Here is a 21,019-nt window from a genome sequence, read left to right on the forward strand (position 1 = left end):
AGCTTTCATGTACGACTCTTTAGATTTCGAACATTTCGTTTAAGCATTCCAGTTCGATCATTTTTCGTTAAAATTTATATAGTTTTCTTTGGACCAATTTGTTGTTCTATACCAAAAATATCGAAAATGGTTTGATTAGGGTCTGTTAATTTAGAAACGATATGAAATAAATCGTCCGTGAATGCAGCATTTTTTAGAAATTTGTAAACAATACTGTGAGCTTCTTTTAGCTCTATTGGACCAATTATATAAAAACGTTTCTTTCTATTGAGCTTGCATATTTTGAAGAGTTTTCCAATTTTGGAATATTTCTCATAAGCAATACTTTTCTAAAGTATTAAAACAAACGAATTTTGTTGATTTCTTTGAAATACAAGTACGTGCACTTAATTAAAACGCGCTTCATTTTGTCAAGCATTCTATATAATCAGCACTAAATCAACAGACAATGGCGTATACATATTTAGTCAAAACAATATATTTAAATCTAATTGTAGTTTTTATGGGCTTTGTACTTATATAATTATGTAAAAACAAAAAAGACACGTTTTTTAAATTTCGAAAACAATACATTTGTACGTGTTTACGACTGTAAATATATATTTATATACTTCTAATGTGGAACTTTATTATTGCGTTTAATATTTTTTACAACCTAATATTAAACAACAACGGGTTCGTTATTTGGAACAATTTGGAACAACGATCATTCTGATCAATTTGTCTTTCCAATCGATTTCAACACTTAAGTCGGCCGCCTTAGTGTTTAGGGGATGGTGTGAAACAAGAAATTATAGGCAAATATATTACTATAAAAGGCTCACCCAATGAAAATTGTGATCTACTCCTCTTCTGGCACTAGCAAGTTTAAATTCGCACTGCTTGCTACGCTGCCCATAAAGGTTTCCTCATCACCGCGTATTGAGAGCGACTCCCGTCCGGAGAGCACCTTGCGCTCACGTATCATTGCGGTGCGTTCCCAGCGAGAACCCTTACAGCTGCTGCAGCTCTGTTTGGGCAACTTAAAGACTGTCGTAGTACGATTGCCGCAGTCCCTGCATTGAAAGAATCGTTTCTGAGCATCTACCACCTTGAGCGGATGCTTCTCCTCCTTGCAACGGTCGGCAGCTGAGAAAGCCGTGTATTTGCAACGCTGGCAAATGACCGCCTTGCAAGGCATCTTAAATGTGCCTAACATTTTTTCCTCCATGGCCTCTTTGCGTTCCAGCTTATGGAAGTACTCCGATTGTGCTTCCTGCTCACGCATTTCCACCAAATTTGAATGCGTCGATGTGGCCGCCATGATGCGTTCAATGCGTGACTTGCGCATTTGCTCACGTTCGTCCTCCTCGAGTTTTTGACGCTTGGCGCTATTGTTGAATTGGTCATTCAGCTCATCGATGGCGCGTCGTTTGCCGTCCTGCGAGCCGCGCGTAGAGTTGGGATTTAGCTTAGCCAGAGGTTTTTTCTTGAGGAGGGCTGCCGCTTTTTGTTTGGCACTCTGTGCCTGTCGTGCACTAATATTAAAGTCCAAGCTAAAATTCTCGCTGCCGGATAATTTCGGTGTAAGGCTGGTATCAAAGGAGAACCCACGGTTCTTAAACTTTTCAGGCACAGCTACGCTTGGAGTGCTGGGAGTGCTGGGAATATCGCCAGTGTTCTTTTCAGCCTCTATCTTGCTTGGTGTACTGGTTGTGTTCTGAGTGCTGACTGCTTCCATAAAACGCTCATTCTCAGCACGCAGTATTTTTAACCGTTCCAAATCTTGATGCCGCTGTTTGCTTGAAGCCTCCACATTGCCCGCCACCCGAGACGTGGGACCCGTGCGAGATGCATAAGGAACTGCATCGGGTGTATGTATTTTAGGTTTTGAAACATGATTCGCTGTGTGGGCAAAGGGCGAGACATCATAACCGGCCAGTTTGCTTAAACGATCGCGTTCTTTTCCAATCAGCTTGGCACTTTTGCGTGCCGGCACTGCTGAGAAAGATTGGCCGCCATAAAATACCTCGCTTTTGCCTGAAAGGATAAGTGGTTTTAGTGTTGGATTGGCCAAATACACAAGCTGATTAGTTTCTTACCCAACACCTTGTTGCGTAGCTCATTTAGGCCTCGCCCCGCCGTAGCTGACTGTAGCTCCGAACGCCTGGACATCTTGCCATACTCCTGCTTCACATGGAACACACAATAATCGCACTCGGAAAGGTTCACAATCGAAGTGCATTTGTCACCATTCTTTTTTTGCGCACGACACATGCCGAGATCCTTTGACTGGCCGAGTATCATTACCTTTTGCGATGTGTCTATGGACAGGCATGCCACGTCGCTGCTACCTGAGCGCCTCTCAAATATCGTAGGATTTAGAACGGCCACACACACACCTTCTGCGGTCTTCCATAAGGATTTGTGCGCATCTCTGAAGAGAAAAAGCGAAATCGTCTTCATCTCGCCGCGCAAATCGGACATGCGCCATGTGGAGTAGGCATCGCCTTTCTTTGTATTGCGCACCGGTTGCTTGCTCACTAATACCCCGGCTATAACCCAGTCTTTGGAGAGATCTCCGCGTTCTATGTGAAAAGGGACGCCACTAAACGGTACCGCCTTACGACCAGACATACGCTCTTGCAGCAGCGAGCTTGAAATCAGTGGGTTGATCATACGCAACCCAAAAACGGGATCAGTATATATCGCTGCTTGTGGTGTTTGGTGCTGACTTAAGCTGGGTGCCACAACGTCTGTGGATGTAGGAGCAACTTTTAGGAACGAGTTGCTTGTCCATGCCTGTCTCTTAATAGGATTGTGTGGGTTTTTTATATGTTTCGCCTCTGCTTGTGGCGTGGACTCCGCGAATTTTGTTGTTTTTAAGGCCGCATTCACCTCCCGTGTGACTTTAGACTCATGTTCACTATCTCGCTGCTGTTTTAATTTTTTATTTATATCGCTGCCATACTCATTGTATTTTCTTTCCAAGAAGTTCTTCACTTCCTCATCGTCAGACGAATCAAGTTCTGGTTCCGATGGCTTTGCCACAGCTTTTTTAGGCTTAACGTTTACCTCATAACTAAAAGCCTGTGCGAAATTACTATCTTCTCGTAAAAGTGGCACTGCAGTCTCAATCGTAGGTGTTTTCTTGCCACTTTGTGATCGTCCATTTGAAGCAGTGGTTGACGCTCCTGCATTAGTGGCATTGTGGTCCTCCTCCACGCTGCCCAACAACTTCTCCAGCGCCAATATCTCAGCTTCATCATCTATTGAAAGTTCACTCTGTGATACGTTGGCACCTGCACTCATTACTTTTTATTTTCAATCGTTCTGTTAACTTAATACAATATTCGAGAGAATCCAGGCGGGAACAATAAATATACTTTTGGCGGGCCAGCCGTCCAGTGTTAAAAAAACATCACTCCCATTTTCTAAAATTCTATAGCACTGGCCTACAGGGCTGCGCACACAATTGTGACAATCGATAAGCGTTTGTGACTGTCGTTCATCACTAGCGTGAATATGACATCTTTCGGCATTATTTCACGAAAAGATTGCAGAAAGTAGTGGCAGCGTAAAAATAAATAGCTAAATAGTGCTAAATTGTCGCTTACGTGCCGCCCGAAATAAACCAAAAACCCATCTCACCAAAAGAAAACACGCGCAACGTTTTGCAATCATCAAAGCGATCGAAAATTTGCAAATATCGTACTCGCGCCGGACGCGCTGCTCTGCTGATGGCAGATTCATAAAAAAAGTGCAAATTCAGTTTCGAGTACAAGCCATCAAAATACGGAAGCAAACTTAGTGTATAAGCATAAAGTTTTTTACTATTATTACTACGACTTTAAGGCTCCACTACTGCGCACGGTAAGTTGCTGCAGCAAAAAATGGCTATCACCGCTTTGCCACCAACATACAACTTGCTATAATGGGGTGTGCGCGGAGGCGTTTTGCCCAACACCAGCACCCACACATGCACATATAAAAGTGCGTAAAAATACAATTAGTTGAACAATATTGTATTAGTGAAATCATACCCATTTTGTGGTTAGAAGCTGGAGCTATAACAATGGCCTAGATACATACGCTTACATACATACATATTAATGTTCCACGTGTGTTCATAAGGCGCATATTAAATTACACGCGTTTGTGTTGTTTTTGTTGATGTTGCTGTTGCTGTTTTGTTGATAACCTTTAATGCGGACAGCATTGATATTTTTATTGTGGCTTTATCAACCTCAAAGCTAAAGTGAGTGCAATGTTTTTCTCGAAATCAAGAATTGCTTACATCACGCCTTACCTACAAGTACATGCCCCTATTTAACCAACAGAGCCCCAAATTGCAGGGCCAGCAGCCCAATAATTGACCCAATGCGCTAGCCAGGTTCGAAATGGAATATAGAGTTGCCACATTCGCCAGCACTAAGGCAATTGCAATTCGTGTTGTTTTTTCTGCACTTTTCTTTGCTCATTTTCATGGCTCGACATTTTCATCTCTGCGTGTGTTTTGAATTTTCATTTGGCCTGCTGATGACTGTCAACCTCTTATTTGCCTGCTTTTTCCTTACCCACACGCTTTGCTTTTGCATTCTGCATGTCATCTGTCTTATTCAGCAGCCGGTTGCATTATCCGCCCGCCTCTTCCAAGCAGCCCTTACTATTACTTACAGCAAATTATTTATATTGCGAAAAAATAAGTGTGCGGAGTGAACTCTTTGTAAACTCGATAACGCTGCCGGTTTCGCATACGGAAGCCAACACACACATGCTGCTACGCACCACCCACTCATCGACACAAAAAATATATATGTATATTCATGTCATTGTGCCACACAGAAAGTTCATAGGCGTCGCCTTTTAACCTTTTCGCAATTTGTTGCTCATGCGTGCATTTACCTTTAAAACATGATGCTGATCAAATAATCAAAAACAAAAAAAGTAATGTTTGTTGTCTATCGTAGAATTGTCGATACGAGAGACTATACGTGGTGGTGTCGCTGTAAAACACAAAAACAACAAACACTCAAACACACACGCACGTGCAATCTGCCTAATCCGTTTCAACCACACACTTGCAAACGACAATCCAAACCAAACTACTTGTACTATAAAGAACGCGCTGCCTGCCTCGCTTCTCTGCATGTTGAATGTTTCTACGTGTGTTCTTCAAAGTATTGCCGGTACGTTCTTGTTGTTGCTGACAAATCGAGCTCCCTACATGCACAAAAGTATGATATTATTGGCAATGCTTTTTATGCTTATTACAGATCCGCTTTATCCAATATATACGAAGCCCAAGTGCATAAAATGATATTTTCCGAATTATCCTTTAGGAATCTTGGTAACCTGAGGATACATGTATTCAAAATTCTCATATTTTATAAATTTACAAAATAAACTTGGTCTTCAATTAAAAAAACAAAAAAAAAAACCCGAAAACTCCTTAGTTAGTGGATTCTGGCTTAACGCATCAGTTATCTTTGCCAACTCTTGACCCTGAAACATAAGCTACAATTACTACACCAAAGCTGGGTATTTTGCTTACTAGCAATAAATATGCCTTAAACATCGCGCAATGTGGTTAGTCTTGTACATCTACCCACATGGTTTACAGTCAAGTCAAGACAGCCCAATAAACGCTTTATGGGTGGCGTTGCTAGTATTGGATTAGCCAAACCCGCATTTGAAGTACAATGCATTTAATTTTGTTAATATTGCTTTAAAACTGTTTTGTTTGTTTCAGTGCTGCAACGATAAAGATATGTCTTCAAATCTATTTCTAACAACAGCAGAAAATGGTCTGCGACACGATAAAATTGTTATACTCGATGCTGGTGCACAGTACGGCAAGGTAAGTTGTGATATCCAAAAGCACAATTACAATATTCACAAATCGCATTCTCCGACAGGTTATCGATCGTAAAGTGCGTGAATTGCTCGTTGAATCGGATATCCTGCCTCTAGATACGCCAGCATCGACGATACGCGATCATGGCTATCGCGGAATCATAATTTCCGGCGGACCCAACTCAGTATATGCCGAAGATGCGCCCTCTTATGATCCCGACTTATTTAAGCTGAAAATACCTATGCTAGGCATTTGCTATGGCATGCAGCTGATTAATAAGGAATTCGGCGGAACCGTACTCAAGACGGATGTACGCGAGGATGGTCAGCAAAGCATAGAAATTGAAACATCGTGTCCGTTGTTCAGGTGAGGTCAAAGGCTAATTTCAATTTCGATATGTTTCAATTATGAGATTGTTTACATTTATAAACAAATGATTTAAACTAATGTCTTTAGAGTCGAAACGAATACCCCTTTCTGTTAGTTCTGATTTAAATGACTCTAAGACAATATCTAGAAAACTTAGGCATATTATAGTTTGAATCCTTGGCAGTAAAAAGAAAGTGGTTAGCTGATAAGCTTATCTGAGCACTGATACAATGCTGCTAGAGAAAACACAACATGCCACGAGCACTTCAATTTAGTGAAGTCTAAAAATTGAGCTACACATGGCATGATATTATAATAACACAATCTCAAACTTTACTTAATTACTTTATAAACATGCATTAAATATATTTATTTCATATATACATTTCCACAGCCGCCTCAGTCGCACTCAATCCGTGTTACTTACACATGGCGATAGTGTAGAGCGTGTTGGTGAAAAACTTAAAGTAGGGGGCTGGTCAACGAATCGAATTGTCACCGCCATTTATAATGAAGTGCTGCGCATTTATGGTGTACAATTCCATCCGGAAGTCGACTTAACAATCAATGGAAAACAGATGCTATCGAATTTTCTCTATGATATCTGTGAATTGACGCCGAATTTTACCATGGGTAGTCGAAAAGAGGAATGCATACGCTATATTAGAGAGAAAGTGGGCAACAATAAAGTACTGGTAAGTTAAATAAAATAAAGAATATTTGTTTCCTCCTATTGAGGTTAGCCTTAATTGAAAAGTGTCTCTGTTAACATATAAGAGCCTTCTCCTTCACGTACTTATTTTATTTTGATATCCTTTAAAACTATAATTTGGATATGATATTCTTGAATTTTAAAATTTTCTGTACTGTGTGTTGGTATAGCATTATCTGGTCTGTCAGATACATATAGTATATTATACTTGCATTTAATTTGTTAATGTGAATGCATTACTTTTAAATACCCAATTTTTTAATGTCAGATCTCAATAGCTCTTATTTTTCAAAAGTTCTAAAGTGCAACTTGAACATAATCTATTGGAACGTTATTTTAACCACTTAGCCATTTAACCTGAGAAACAGTACAGTCTTAATGCGAAATTATATTTTGTTATAACAGTTGCTGGTCAGCGGCGGCGTCGATTCCAGTGTGTGTGCTGCGCTTTTAAGACGCGCCTTACATCCTGGCCAAATTATAGCGGTGCATGTGGATAATGGTAAAATATATAAAAATTTTTCAATTTCAATTCAGTAAATTATTCGTACACATTATAGGTTTCATGCGAAAAAACGAAAGTGAAAAGGTGGAGCGTTCCTTGCGAGAAATTGGCATAGATTTGATAGTTCGTAAAGAAAGCTACACGTTCCTCAAAGGCACCACGCAAGTGAAAAGGCCTGGACAGTATTCGGTGGTTGAAACGCCCATGCTATGCCAGACATACAACCCCGAAGAAAAACGCAAGATAATTGGTGATATATTCGTAAAAGTGACCAATGATGTGGTAGCCGAGCTAAAATTGAAACCCGAAGAGGTTTTGCTGGCTCAGGGTACCCTACGACCCGATCTAATAGAGTCCGCCTCAAATATGGTTAGCATGAATGCCGAAACGATCAAGACGCATCACAATGACACAGATCTGATAAGGTAATATGAAGTACTTGGCACTGTCTTTAGTGTTCCCAAATGTCGGTACCTTGCAATAATGGCTCGATAATCGACATCATGTAAGAGTTTAGCAAGCGCTTTATAATTTCGTTTTTCAGAGAACTGCGGAATGCAGGGCGCGTTGTCGAGCCACTGTGCGATTTCCATAAGGACGAAGTACGGGATCTTGGCAATGATTTGGGCTTACCAGCGGAGCTAGTAGAAAGGCAACCATTTCCGGGACCTGGTCTAGCAATTCGAGTACTTTGTGCTGAGGAGGCTTACATGGAGAAAGACTATTCAGAAACACAGGTATGTTGTACACAAAGGTCTGATGCATGACCTCAAGTTTTATACTAATATTTTCATCCCGATAGGTCATAGTTCGTGTAATAGTGGACTACAAAAACAAACTACAGAAAAATCATGCACTCATCAATCGTGTTACGGGCGCTACCAATGAAGCCGAACAAAAGGAACTCATACGCATTTCAACAAATACACAAATCCAAGCCACATTGCTGCCTGTGCGCTCGGTGGGTGTGCAAGGTAAGAGTAAGCTTGCCTATTATTGCAAACAATTAGTTATTCGTTATAATTCACACATAGGTGATAAGCGCACCTACAGCTATGTTGTTGGTCTATCAACGAGTCAGGAACCCAATTGGACGGATCTGTTATTCTTAGCGAAAATCATACCGCGCATTTTACACAATGTAAATAGAGTTTGCTATATCTTCGGTGATCCCGTGCAGTATCTGGTAACCGATATAACGCATACGACACTCAATACTGTGGTGTTGGCGCAGCTACGCCAAGCGGATGCAATTGCCAATGAGGTGAGTTTCGTATTTTTGCTGTTTTATCTGCTTCCCCTAATATTAATCTAGGGACCATCTCGACATTTTTTGACACCACTATTAAAACAATATAACAAATTGAATTTTTTATAAGTTTCGATTTAGTAAATATTTTGTTACCTGTATCGATATTAATTTAAATACATTTTTTAATTACAGATTATTATGCAAGCTGGTCTGTATCGTAAAATTTCACAGATGCCTGTTGTGCTTATACCAGTACATTTTGATCGTGATCCAATAAATCGTACGCCGTCGTGTCGAAGATCCGTGGTGTTGCGTCCCTTTATAACAAATGATTTCATGACTGGTGTGCCAGCTGTGCCTGGTTCTGTGCAACTGCCATTGCAAGTAAGTCAAGCGAGAATTTAGAATTTTAGAAAACCATATGAACCACCTGTTAGGGGCTACGATGTTTATTACACCCATAGGTGGCGTAGCAGATTCAATGTTAGAGATATATAAATGATATAATCATATCTGCCTCTGTTATAACGCAAACTAGATTCTTCGGTTTTACTACAATATAAACAAATTTTATTTGGTTTCTTGTAACTATCAGAAAGGATGAGTTTAAATGAAATTGATAAGTGAGAACGGTATATAAGCTATGGAAGTCGAAGCTTACGAAGATTCTTGTTTTTCATATAATTTTTCGCATTTGTATCCTATAATCGTCTACATAACATGCACTGTTGCCAACGATCCTATTTTCTATGTAAACGAAATAACTTAAATAAGCAGCAACATCAATATTTACACCGTCGTTCCGTTTCAGGTCCTTAATCAAATAGTGAGGGATATATCCAAATTGGATGGAATCTCGAGGGTACTATACGATTTAACCGCAAAACCGCCCGGCACCACAGAATGGGAATGATGCGCTCAAACCAAAATAATCAACAGCCATTTCAAACAGATAACAACAACAATAAAATGCATGCAAGCCGATGGTGATGACGACGACATCCATAGATATAAACGCATGGGACAATAGTGGGTGTCGCTTTACACGAGCATTGAGCGGCAGCCTATTGTGGCACCCATAAGGTAGCGCTAGCCAAGGAAAGCTCAAATTATTGGATCGATATGTATGTAAAATTAGTGCCGCTTTTAAAATAATTCAGGTTTATATATATGCATGTATATGAACGTACAGATCTATTGTGTGTGCACTGTGGGGTTGCACAGTTGCTAACGTTTTGAAATAACAAATGAAAAACCCATAAGGCAACAAATATGCTAAATATATATTATACAAAATTAAAATTCATAAGGCGTATTTCGTTTTGTTCCTTTTATGAAAAGGAATTGGAAATCACAACCCGAAAGCGAATAAAAAAATTATATTTTACGCATTTTTTAGTTATACACAACAACAACAAAATATATATATATACATAAAACAAAAAACAAAACCAAGTTCTGAAAGTTGTATATTCGCAAAAGAAAGTGTTTTCGAAAAAAGGCATGTGTGTTTGCAAAATTAAAATTAAAATAGGAACACGAAAATATTGTAAGCTAAAATTATGAATTGTTATAAAAAGTTTTACTATATTTAAATGGCAAAAACAAAAGATAAATGATAAAAACATAATAAAATGAAAAAATATATTACCAAATGCGCTAAAAAGAAGTTATAAATCTCTTAGGCAGCCTCTAGATCTATGCCGCCACGTCAGCACTGGACATATTCAGTTTGCGATAGGTCTCAGGGGTTAAGCAAAGTAAACTTGATCGGGAATTGCGCAAAGATTCTAACGATTTCAACTTGCTAGTGTAGTAGGATTCACGTACTTCCTTCTTGCGATTCAGGATTTCCCCATTACCCACCGCTGGTCTGCGAACTAATACATGCTAGGACATACATATATTTCAATTATTTTTAAGTTAACATGGAGAACAATACAATTCGGAATGGGACAAAATTCTGCGTTCATTTTGCTTTGTCCGAAACAATTCTCAAGCATTATTTAAAATGGAGTTCATTGGATCGTTACGAGAATTCAAATAATAAATTCCAAAATACATTTATATGTATGAGAAAAATCAAAAAGTTGATAGTAGTATCAAAATTGTGTCCCATTTATTGTACTTACTGGCACTTTCATTGTCGCATGTCCGCCCATATACATCCGTTTCAAAAACTTAAACTTTTCGGCATAAACTAATTTTGGCGCCAACTCGACTCGCATGTTATAGAAGGACGCCTCCTGCTCACGCAAACGTTCTATCTCTACATTGTAGCGCAAGGAATGTAAAATACATTTCCATGTATCTGGTGATGAGTTTTTTTTCATTTGCTCTGCAATTTCTGACCATATTTTATTTCTTAACTCGAAGTTAAAGAAATCTTTTGAGAACTGATTCCATAAACACTCATGCTTCTCATAGAGGTCGATAAGTTTTATGTAACGTCTCATTCTGTGCGTTGATGCCAGTATTTCGGTGGTCGGAAATAAAATGATGCTTTGCGGCTCCTGGTCCATTTTGTTTGGTATAAATTTTGTAATATTTTTTTTTAGAATTTTGATTTTAATTTGGATGTTGACAGCAGTTTTAGGGGCTACTGTTTAGGGGCTCTGCATTTAGCCTCATGCACCGTACATAATTATCTCTATGACTTATTACGATTTCAAATGTAGTTTTTAAGTTCCTATTTATTCAATAATCAATGTTTACTTTTATTTGACAATAACTTCAACATTTACTTGGGGTTTACCATAAAAGAGCAGGGGAGCTATTTGAGCTATTTTAAATGGTACATGAAAAATACAGTGTTTTCACCTTTACTATAATTTTTATTCGCACATCATCGTCAGCAGCATGAGTTTGAGTTTTGTATATGACAGCCAGTGGATAAAACCGAAAAATTCACAAATAAAAATAGATTACACAATTAAAATACGTAAAGTATATAATTTATATGCATGTATATAAAACATTCACAATTTCGTGCCATCTTCTTTTTTAAAACTTTACATTCCATAATAATAATAATAAGCACTTTACACTCTTCATAAAATCAAAAACAATTCGAAAAAATTGAATAACAATACCATAAATGATTGCTTGCGTTTAAGTCGTTAGTGTTAGTGTTTTTGTGTATGTGGGAGGCGGGGATTGGTTCAGGGACTAAGTAAATATAGCGTATTTATTTGGCCAACTCCTTCATGCGGTTCAATGCGCTGCCGGCCTGGAACCATGCGATTTGCTGCTCATTCAATGTATGATTCAGCTTGATTTTGTCAACTTTGTCGCCGTTCTTCACTTCGCAATCGACGGGTTTGCCGGGGGCCAAGCCTTTCAGACCAAGCAGAGATATTTTACTTGTAGGTTGGATCTGCAAATGTAGTCATGTAGTAATGTCATTAATATATTATCAGTGCTTTTTCTCAATTCGTACCTTGTCGTAATCGGAAGGATTTGCAAAAGTCAACGGTAGCAGACCCTGCTTCTTCAAGTTAGTTTCATGGATGCGTGCAAACGACTTTACAATAATGGCGCGTCCACCAAGATGTCGGGGTTCCAGTGCGGCGTGCTCGCGAGACGAACCCTCGCCGTAGTTGTCATCACCGACAGCCACCCACTTGATATTATTGGCTTTGTAGTCGCGGGCCACTTCGGGAACGCCATTCCAGTCACCAGTACGCTGGTTCTTGATCTTATTCATCTCGTTGTTTTCGTAGTTGGTGGCACCAATAAACATATTGTTTGAGATGTTATCCAAATGACCGCGATATTTCAACCAAGGACCGGCAGCTGAGATGTGATCAGTGGTGCACTTGCCTTTGACCTTAATAAGCACAGTCAAGTCCTTCAGATCTTTGCCATCCCACTTGTCGAAGGGTTCCAAGAGCTGCAGGCGCTGTGATTTTGGATCGACTACAACTTTTAGTTTCTCGCCGCTCTGTGATGATAGAAATGCGTTACCATTGCCGTATATCTTTTTCTATTGGATGATCTTTACTTACAGGAGGGGGAGCAGTGTACGTATCCTGGCCAGGATCGAAACCCTTGGAGGGCAACTCATCGCCAAAGGGTGCCTTAAGTTTAAACTTTTTGCCATCGGAGCCAGTCAACTCATCTGTGAGTGGGTTGAAGTCCAAACGACCTGCAATTGACAAAGCTGTGACCATTTCAGGGCTGGTGACAAAGCAGTGCGTGGCGGGATTGGCATCGTTGCGGCCCGTGAAGTTTCGATTGTACGATGTGACAATGGTATTCTTGTCGCCCTTCTTAACGTCTTGACGATCCCACTGACCAATGCAAGGACCACAAGCGTTAGCCAGCACAGTTCCGCCAAACTTATCGAATACTTGAGAGATGCCATCGCGTTCAATGGTGGCACGAATTTGCTCCGAGCCGGGAGTAACATTGAAGGGAATCTTCGATTTAAGGCCATGACTCATGGCATCATTGGCAATGCTGGCACAGCGACCCATATCCTCGTAAGATGAATTAGTGCAGGAGCCAATCAGACCAACCTTAATATCCATGGGATACCCATTCTTCTTTGAATTTTCACCCAATTTGCTAATAGGATGAGCCAAATCGGGGGTAAATGGACCATTCACATGTGGTTCCAACGTATCCAAATTGATTTCAATCAGTTGGTCATATTCGCAATTGCCATCAGCGCTTAATATTTTTGTTTGGTACTTTTGGGCCTCAGCAGCAATGCCGCCACGTCCTGTGGACTTCAAGTAATCGGCCATGCGTTGATTGAAGGGGAACAAAGATGTTGTGGCACCAATCTCAGCACCCATATTACAAATAGTGGCCATTCCGGTACAAGAAATGGAGTCCACACCTTTGCCATGATACTCAATAATGGCACCAGTACCGCCCTTTACAGTCAATATGTCGGCAACCTTTAGGATTACATCCTTGGGCGAAGTCCAGCCACTGATCTTGCCAGTAAGATTAACACCAATGACCTTGGGGCACTTCAACTCCCATGGAATATCAGCCATAACATCTACGGCATCGGCACCACCAACACCAATACACAAGCCACCTAAACCACCACCGTTGGGAGTGTGCGAGTCCGTGCCAATCATCAATAGGCCGGGGAAGGCATAGTTCTCCAGAATGATCTGATGAATGATGCCGCTACCAGGTTTCCAGAAACCCAAGCCATACTTGGCGCAGGTGCTGGCCAAGAATTCGTAAACCTCGCGGTTTAGATCCTTGGCACGCGCCAAGTCCTTTACACCGCCGATTTGTGCCTCAATCAAGTGATCACAATGCACGGTCGAGGGCACAGCAACTTTCTTCAGACCTGACGAAATGAACTGCAGCAAAGCCATTTGAGCGGTGGCATCCTGCATAGCCACGCGATCGGGACGTAGACGTAAATAGGAGGTACCGCGCACAATTTCCTGGTTTTTGGGATCATCCAAATGCGAGTAGAGTACCTTCTCGGAAAGCGATAATGGGCGATTTAAGCGACTACGGACAATATCCAAGCGCTGGTTTAGCTTTTCGTAGGGCAAGTAGACATCCGTATCGAATTTGGAAAGCGCTACCTTGGAAGCAGTATAACAGGAGGCATGAAATTGGCGCACCATGGGATCAACTGCATGTTTGCCCAGTTTGCACACCTAAAAAATTTTATTGCGAAAATATAATACAGTTTAGTATTTTATGAAATATTGTTAACAAAAAGTGTTACAAAAATAATGAAAATCGTATATGACGACAAATTAATTAACTCTACCTCATTAATTAATTATTAATATTATTCAAAAGTAAAATATTCTGAAAATGCAACAGAATAAATTAGGCATTACACAATTATTATGAATTTAAAAACTAATTGTGTTTTTCGGTATAAAGACTGCGCAACATATTACCATATAGGTTCGTAAAAAATATTTTTTTACAGTGTTATTGGCACAAACATATATCGTATATGTATATTTGCATACGAGTACAGTATGTCGACTCAGTATGTGTGAAGAATTTGAGTGCTTGATTAACATATCACGCGTAATATTTACTTGATTGACTAGTGTTATCAGCGGTGCTGCACTATGCCAATAACGATTTTCGTTCTGGGAAGGAATTATCAGGGCATAACACTTCTGAAAGGACCCGCTGCAATGATGGCGATGCAAAATAGTTGCCAATCAAATGCCCTTTGTGAAGGGTACAACAAAAAAGCGCAAGTGCAGCAAATTTAAACATACATATGTATATGCATACATACATATATATTTACATACATATGTATTTACAATAGACGTAGCACGTGATAAGCACACTGATACAAAAGTGCCTAACCAAAATAAACTGCGTAAAGGGTCATTAGCTTGTTAGAAAATTTGTTGATAAGCAGACAGGTGTATGGATTATGACGAGTTACCCTCATTTAGCATCCGCCACGATAAATGACACTAACTACAAGCCACGGCGGTAAGCTTTAAAAACGGTTATAAAGGTCTAACAAAATTGGGTTCGGGTAAAAAAAAAAATCGGTAGTCTTTATCAAGTCGGGTGCTATCTTAAATAATACTTTTTCCATAAAACTGTCAGTGATAAGCTATGCAAGATGTTTATTATGAAGCAGTGTCTGTCTACTCATTAAATAATTCGTTACGAAATATGTTTGTACAAATTCTGAAAAAGCCATTCTAAGTGTGAAAACAAAAACTACTTGTTACAGCTAATCCTCCCATTAAGACAAGCCTACATCCAATAGAACACTTTAGATGAATCAATTGTTGTAAAGAATAGGAACAAATAAATATTTGGGGGGGCCGGGGCCACTGCCTCTCGGTGGTTAGGTAACAACTGTTCAATTAGTTTGAGGTTAGGAAAATGCTTTGAAGAAAATGACAATTAAGTGAACAAATGTCCTGTACATTCGTTTTAATTCCAAATTTTTGAGTTTTTGTGTTGTGAATGAAGCTCACAGTATCAGCACAGCAATGAATATTCTTTGTTAAGATTTTTGTCGCACAAAACTGCCATCAGTGGAGCAAACACTGTTACGTTGATGAAAGCTGCAGCAAAATTAAGGCCTACCTGTGCCTTCATTAATCTCGACGCCATATTTTCGCGGAATTTGTTTGAACGTGTCCTCTATATAAACACTTCACAAAATTTGGTCGAAAACTGAAATTAAACTAAAAGCCTATGTATACGCCGTACATTAAAATTTTCAGCCCTCCTCAGGCTGGAAGATTCTAACACAGACTGACTGCATATGCTGGCGATTGGGCTATGTGTAATCGATAGAAACAGGCTAAAATTTATCAACACTGTCCTTCTGTTTTTGTTTGCGTGGGTGTTTAAAGTGATTGCAAGGCCTTGGTGGGGTGGAGTCAATGGCCATTAACTACAGCTGTAAGAATAATTAAACAGCTAGGCATTATGTTGGGGGTAAACATTTTTCGAAATGGGTGGACGCAGCCACAGTCGAGTTGGAGTCAATGTCGAAGCGACTCGAACAAAGTGATATGGAAATTCCAACGGATTATCAACCGGTTGGAAATCATCTAGCGGATGAAATTATCAATCAAGATAGAAACGCATGTTGCAGACGTCCAAATTGCTTTAATGTAGCGCAGCATGGTCAACGGAATAAAGGACTCTGTTGTGCCCACAGTTATATGATACCCATAATCATATTATTTGTACTGGTGCTGATTGTGCTACTATTGCCCTTGGAAACCTTGCATCGCAACGCTGGTGACGGCACTGACAACAACAAAGCTGTGCCAGCGCCGTTGCCCTGTGAACTACAATTGGTGGAAACATTACCGATTGGCCTGAGTTACACGCAGAACAGCCCAAAATTTATGGGCACGTATGAGGCCTGGAAACTGCTGCTGGACAAAGCGAAATTAACGGTTGACATTGCTGCTCCTTATTGGACTTTGCGTGGCATCGATGTAAATGACAGCAGCACCCAACCGGGTGACCATATATTTCATCGCCTTCTTGCAAATGGTGATGGGGGCAAGCCCAAGCTTCGTATCCGCATCGCAATGAACAAGAGCCAGGAGAGCATTTTGCACGCAGATGCCAAAATATTAGCTAACTATGATGCTGCCGAGGTGGTTGCTGTTAAGTTACCTAATGCAGGCGTGCTGAATGCGAAACTTTGGATTGTAGACGGTCAGCACTTCTATTTGGGCAGTGCAAATATGGATTGGCGTTCTCTTACGCAGGTTAAAGAGCTGGGCGTTCTGGCACAGAATTGTCCACATTTGGCCCACGATGTGGGAAAGATTTTTAATGCGTACTGGGAGCTGGGCAGCAATGGTGATGGGACCATACCCAGCCAATGGCATTGGACATTTGACACGCGATACAGGTTGGGTCGGCCCATGCTTTTGAATGTTAACAAAAACTACACAATGCAAGCCTACATTTCAAGTACGCCAGTAGCTTTGACAACTACAGGGCGCACCCACGATTTGGATGCCATATTAAATGTTATCGAATCTGCAGCAGAATTTATCAATATTGCTGTCATGGACTACTTCCCTCTTATTATCAATGGTCCCAACGTTCAGTTCTGGCCCCCAATTGATAACGCTTTGCGCAGGGCAGCCGTGGATCGTGGTGTGGCAATAAAAATGCTTGTATCCTGGTGGCCAAATTCCCACCCGAGTGAAGATAACTTTCTACGCTCATTACAGGAGTTTTCCCAAGTAATGCAGCATGTGGATATACAGATCGTAAGTACAAGTATACAAAATTGGCAAGTCATATTTACCAATTTCATTAATCAACGAACTGGTCGTATATCGTAAAGGATAGAGACACAGATATATAGATAAACATTACTATTTTATATAAAGATTTTAAATGCAGTACCATAGACCTAATCCAAGTCATTCCTTATTTTATATTACAGCGTCGTTTTATTGTGCCTGTGAATGATGAGCTGGAACAAATACCGTTAATACGCTTCAGCCATAATAGTTTTATGGTCAGCGATAAAATTGCATACATTGGCGCGTCGAACTGGACGGGAGAGTTTTTTATGCATTCCGCTGGCATTGGTTTAGTCTTAGCAGACACAACCTTGATTGAAAGCACAATACGTACTGACCTCTTCAAACTCTTTATGCGTGACTGGTACAGCCCGTATTCTTTAGCGCTGAAACGAAATCTGCAAATTTAAATTTAAACCGCCATCAAAGCACCCAATTTACATTAATCAACACTGCCTTTTTACAGCTGATAATGTCATAACAAAGCTTCAACCTAACCTTAAACTCACGAAAATACACAAAAAAATAGCTAACAAAATAAATTATGGCCAACAAGCCGTCGCGTGATATTCTCGGCATTATTTGGAAAAACTTTTGTAAATCCCTTCGACCGCGACAGTTCCGTGGCAATTACATTGGTGAAGATTATTTTGGCAATAAATATTTCGAGATTCCGGCAAATCCAGCGATTGGAAAACGCAAGGCTTCTCGCTGGTTCGAACCGGCAGATAAGGACGCTTTTGACAATGAACTGACGGCCGAGTGGGAGGCGTGGCTGCGTGGGCGTCGAGTGGATCCCCCGACACGAGAAGAATTGGTCAAAAACCTACAGATAATGGACATGAAAAAACGAAATGCGGCCGAATTGGATGCACAATATGCCAAGGGCAAGGACGATAAGGCATTACCCAAACAGGTGGAAGGTGAAAGCATTGGCACCTACCCAAAGTATAAGGAGTATGAAATTGTGCCCGGAAAGGATCCAACAGAAAAATAAAAAATAATTATGACTTATATTAATATTAAAAATCAAATATATTTATAGTTATTAATTTTCGGTATTTCATTTACCATTCATTCATATCTAAATCTTTAACTATGTCCACAGCAGCGCCAGAATCGTCCAAATCATCTTCTGGCTCCACAGCGGAGAGCACATTCTTGCTTTCCTTCTTCTTTTTCTCCGGCTTTTCGGTCTTTTTCTTCTGCTGTTGGGGTTTCGTTTGTTCTGTTTCATCGGCTGTTATTTCTCCTTCAGAGTCCGAGGGAAACAATTCAACTTCTCCACGCTCATTGCGCAAGGGAGCACTCTTGTTCATTGCGGGACGTTTCAGCTTGGGCACACCACAATCATCATTAATGTCGTCAGTTTGTGCTGCCTGGCGACGTTTCTTGGTTTCGTGCATTTTTTGCCAGCTCGCATAATAGATATCAAGAGGAGTTCGCTTATTGCGAACCTGTTGTTCCCAAGCCTGCACCGCTTTGGCATCTTTCAAATCGATGGTTACATTGCTCTTACTACGCTCCTGCTCGATAAAGCGTCCATTCTCTTGAATCTTGTCCAGAAGTTGCTTTAACTTGCGTGAGTAGTTCGGATTGCGACACTCTTTAAGATAAGCTTTGATAGCCACGACTGTGGGCACCACCAAATCACTAAAGGCCAATGATGCAGACTCGTGTGCCAAATATTGAAGGAGCAAAGTGCACACCTGATCAATGACCTCATCCCGAAAACCATTTTCGGATAGCTGTGCCTTATTTAATCGCAATATACAGGTGAATTGCACCGGACGCATTGAGACAGCAGTATGCTTCTTATTAAATGTGTTACTTTTCAGCACTTCAATAATCAATGGGAGCACAGGTATATAAATATTTGTCTCAGTGGCCAATGTAATAAGCGCCTGCAGGCAATGGAAACGCAATGGGAAGTACTGAGCAGTCGGTATGAGGCGTATGACACCAGTTGTAATAGTGACCAGTGGATAGACTAGTGGTTGCAATTGCGCCTTGTTGCTTGTAGCGCCCAATAAATCCGCCCACAGACATAATGAGTTGATATATTGCCAATTATAAATCGCTTGGAAGCTATCCTTCTTCTTCAATATAACGGCATTCCTTAAATGGATGGCCAATTGTCGGATGTAGAGAAACGCGTGTTGATAGCTTACATTCAAATCCAGAGCAAACATTTCAACCAGTGATCGACGCATAAAGTTAATGCCGGGCAAGGTGTTCGGCGAGACGAACTTCGAATTCCGCACATAGGCCAGATACATGGCCTTCAGCACATGATTCAACATTGTGACCTGAAATATGCAAACCCAGTATATTGGATGCATTTTAAATGTTTCATCTTGCTCTCACTCACCTGTTGCTTCCGTGTAATCTTGAGAATGCATAAGAATGCGAGCACGCGGACCGTTTCATCACCTGTCGACCAGAGCACAATCAATCGCTTTAGGATGGTCTTGCCCAGTGCATTAAAAGGTGCCACCATGCCGGCCATTTGATGCAGATGCTTAAGCAGCACATTCAAAATGTTTGCACTGGAGACTTGCTCAACCAGACGAATCAAATCAGTCAAATAATACCGCAAACAACCGCGAATCTTCACCCATTTCTTGTACTTATGCAACGGCAATGTACTGTTCGGTTTAACACCTAGCACATTAAGAATAGCTGGCTGCAAGTGCAGCACACACAGCTGGATCACTCCATTAAATGTGGCGGCACCTACAACTTTATGGCCAGCCCGATTGCCCCGTTGAGGTCCGTCGCCATCAAAACCATCCGCACTTATGCTCGCCAGTGCCGAATTAAAGGCATCGATAACCTTGCGCACAATGTCAATTGAAACATTCGGTTTGGACAACTGTGTCTCCCATTGGCGCAGCAAGTTCAGCGTAATCTTCTGCGAGCCGGTGTCACCTGTCTCATCATCATTTGCGTCATCATCGAAATCGCTCTCATCGCTGGCTACTGCCAAATTATCACTGGGCACGTGATATTTTCCATCATCTTCCTCATCCTCATTTTCAACTTGTACAGCGCCGCCTGCGTGTTCATTGTCGTCGTCTTCATCATCACTTTCAAGCAAATTAAATTCAAGCAGCTCTTTGTCATTCTTCTTGAGAAAATCATAGAATTCGGGATCTAGATCCTTTAATCCAGCCAAATTATTTTTGTGTGACTTATTGGATTTCCGTATTGGTTTTTCAATTTTAGTTTTTATATCTTTTTTGGTATTCTTTATGACAGCTTCGCTTACGCTTGCCGCCGCTTTATTCAGAGACTTTTTCTTCGAAGTTGTCGCTTTTTTTTTACCCTCGTCGACCGACGCCATCTGTGTGGACTTCATAGATTTGGCCAACCGTGCAGTTTTCTTCTGCTTAAGCTTTGGCTTTGTGTTACCTGGATTTGTAGGCATAATTTTTACTTTTTTGTCTGTAACTTTCATTATTATTGTAGCCTGCCCAAACTAACATAGATCTATTCGCACGTGTTTAACCAACTGGCAGCGTTGCCAGATCAATTGTGTAAAGTGGTTTTGGTATTACTATATTACGGTTATTGGAAG

General features: G+C 40.6%; 7 protein-coding genes across 10 annotated transcripts; 3 read left to right on the forward strand and 4 right to left on the reverse strand.

Annotated features, from left to right (window-relative positions):
• Positions 1–598: 598 nt before the first annotated feature.
• On the reverse strand, positions 599–3,356 carry LOC115628504 (protein MCM10 homolog). Of its 2 annotated transcripts, XM_030524647.1 has the most exons (3): positions 2,082–3,356; positions 825–2,019; positions 599–758 (listed from the first exon to the last, which is right to left on the reverse strand). In XM_030524647.1, exons 1-2 carry the CDS (start codon positions 3,289–3,291, stop codon positions 842–844), a joined length of 2,388 nt encoding a protein of 795 aa, XP_030380507.1. In that variant the 5' UTR covers positions 3,292–3,356; the 3' UTR covers positions 599–758; positions 825–841. The 2 variants fall into 2 exon arrangements, with proteins under 2 accessions (XP_030380507.1, XP_030380506.1); XM_030524646.1 differs by having other exon boundaries at positions 599–2,019.
• A 169-nt stretch (positions 3,357–3,525) lies between these two features.
• Positions 3,526–9,976, forward strand: LOC115628583 (GMP synthase [glutamine-hydrolyzing]). Its single transcript, XM_030524767.1, has 11 exons — positions 3,526–3,852; positions 5,732–5,839; positions 5,898–6,202; positions 6,600–6,900; positions 7,323–7,419; positions 7,478–7,847; positions 7,967–8,159; positions 8,225–8,396; positions 8,457–8,686; positions 8,867–9,058; positions 9,486–9,976. The coding sequence occupies exons 2-11, from the start codon at positions 5,750–5,752 to the stop codon at positions 9,585–9,587; spliced, it is 2,052 nt and encodes a 683-aa protein (XP_030380627.1). The 5' UTR covers positions 3,526–3,852; positions 5,732–5,749; the 3' UTR covers positions 9,588–9,976.
• Positions 6,838–11,350, reverse strand: LOC115628584. 3 transcript variants are annotated; one of them, XM_030524768.1, is made up of 3 exons: positions 10,807–11,350; positions 10,326–10,564; positions 6,838–6,863 (listed from the first exon to the last, which is right to left on the reverse strand). In XM_030524768.1, exons 1-2 carry the CDS (start codon positions 11,194–11,196, stop codon positions 10,373–10,375), a joined length of 582 nt encoding a protein of 193 aa, XP_030380628.1. In that variant the 5' UTR covers positions 11,197–11,350; the 3' UTR covers positions 6,838–6,863; positions 10,326–10,372. The 3 variants fall into 3 exon arrangements, with proteins under 3 accessions (XP_030380628.1, XP_030380629.1, XP_030380630.1); XM_030524769.1 differs by lacking the exon at positions 6,838–6,863 and having other exon boundaries at positions 10,305–10,564; XM_030524770.1 differs by lacking the exon at positions 6,838–6,863 and having other exon boundaries at positions 10,391–10,554.
• A 137-nt stretch (positions 11,351–11,487) lies between these two features.
• LOC115628582 (probable aconitate hydratase, mitochondrial) lies at positions 11,488–15,895 on the reverse strand. Its single transcript, XM_030524766.1, has 4 exons — positions 15,740–15,895; positions 12,682–14,313; positions 12,114–12,617; positions 11,488–12,050 (listed from the first exon to the last, which is right to left on the reverse strand). The coding sequence occupies exons 1-4, from the start codon at positions 15,764–15,766 to the stop codon at positions 11,862–11,864; spliced, it is 2,352 nt and encodes a 783-aa protein (XP_030380626.1). The 5' UTR covers positions 15,767–15,895; the 3' UTR covers positions 11,488–11,861.
• Positions 15,896–16,258: 363 nt separating this feature from the next.
• On the forward strand, positions 16,259–17,948 carry LOC115628590 (phospholipase D3). Its single transcript, XM_030524773.1, has 2 exons — positions 16,259–17,400; positions 17,580–17,948. The coding sequence occupies exons 1-2, from the start codon at positions 16,327–16,329 to the stop codon at positions 17,847–17,849; spliced, it is 1,344 nt and encodes a 447-aa protein (XP_030380633.1). The 5' UTR covers positions 16,259–16,326; the 3' UTR covers positions 17,850–17,948.
• LOC115628595 (NADH dehydrogenase [ubiquinone] 1 alpha subcomplex assembly factor 2) lies at positions 17,945–18,491 on the forward strand. The gene has a single exon (XM_030524780.1). It carries the CDS (start codon positions 17,984–17,986, stop codon positions 18,434–18,436), a length of 453 nt encoding a protein of 150 aa, XP_030380640.1. The 5' UTR covers positions 17,945–17,983; the 3' UTR covers positions 18,437–18,491.
• LOC115628588 (nucleolar complex protein 2 homolog) lies at positions 18,484–20,954 on the reverse strand. The gene is made up of 2 exons (XM_030524771.1): positions 19,811–20,954; positions 18,484–19,748 (listed from the first exon to the last, which is right to left on the reverse strand). Exons 1-2 carry the CDS (start codon positions 20,897–20,899, stop codon positions 18,507–18,509), a joined length of 2,331 nt encoding a protein of 776 aa, XP_030380631.1. The 5' UTR covers positions 20,900–20,954; the 3' UTR covers positions 18,484–18,506.
• Between the last annotated feature and the right edge of the window lie 65 nt (positions 20,955–21,019).

The sequence above is a fragment of the Scaptodrosophila lebanonensis genome, unplaced genomic scaffold (genome assembly GCF_003285725.1).
Source record: "Scaptodrosophila lebanonensis strain 11010-0011.00,11010-0021.00 unplaced genomic scaffold, SlebRS2 tig00000118-arrow-arrow-pilon, whole genome shotgun sequence".
Taxonomy (NCBI): Eukaryota; Metazoa; Arthropoda; class Insecta; order Diptera; family Drosophilidae; genus Scaptodrosophila; species Scaptodrosophila lebanonensis.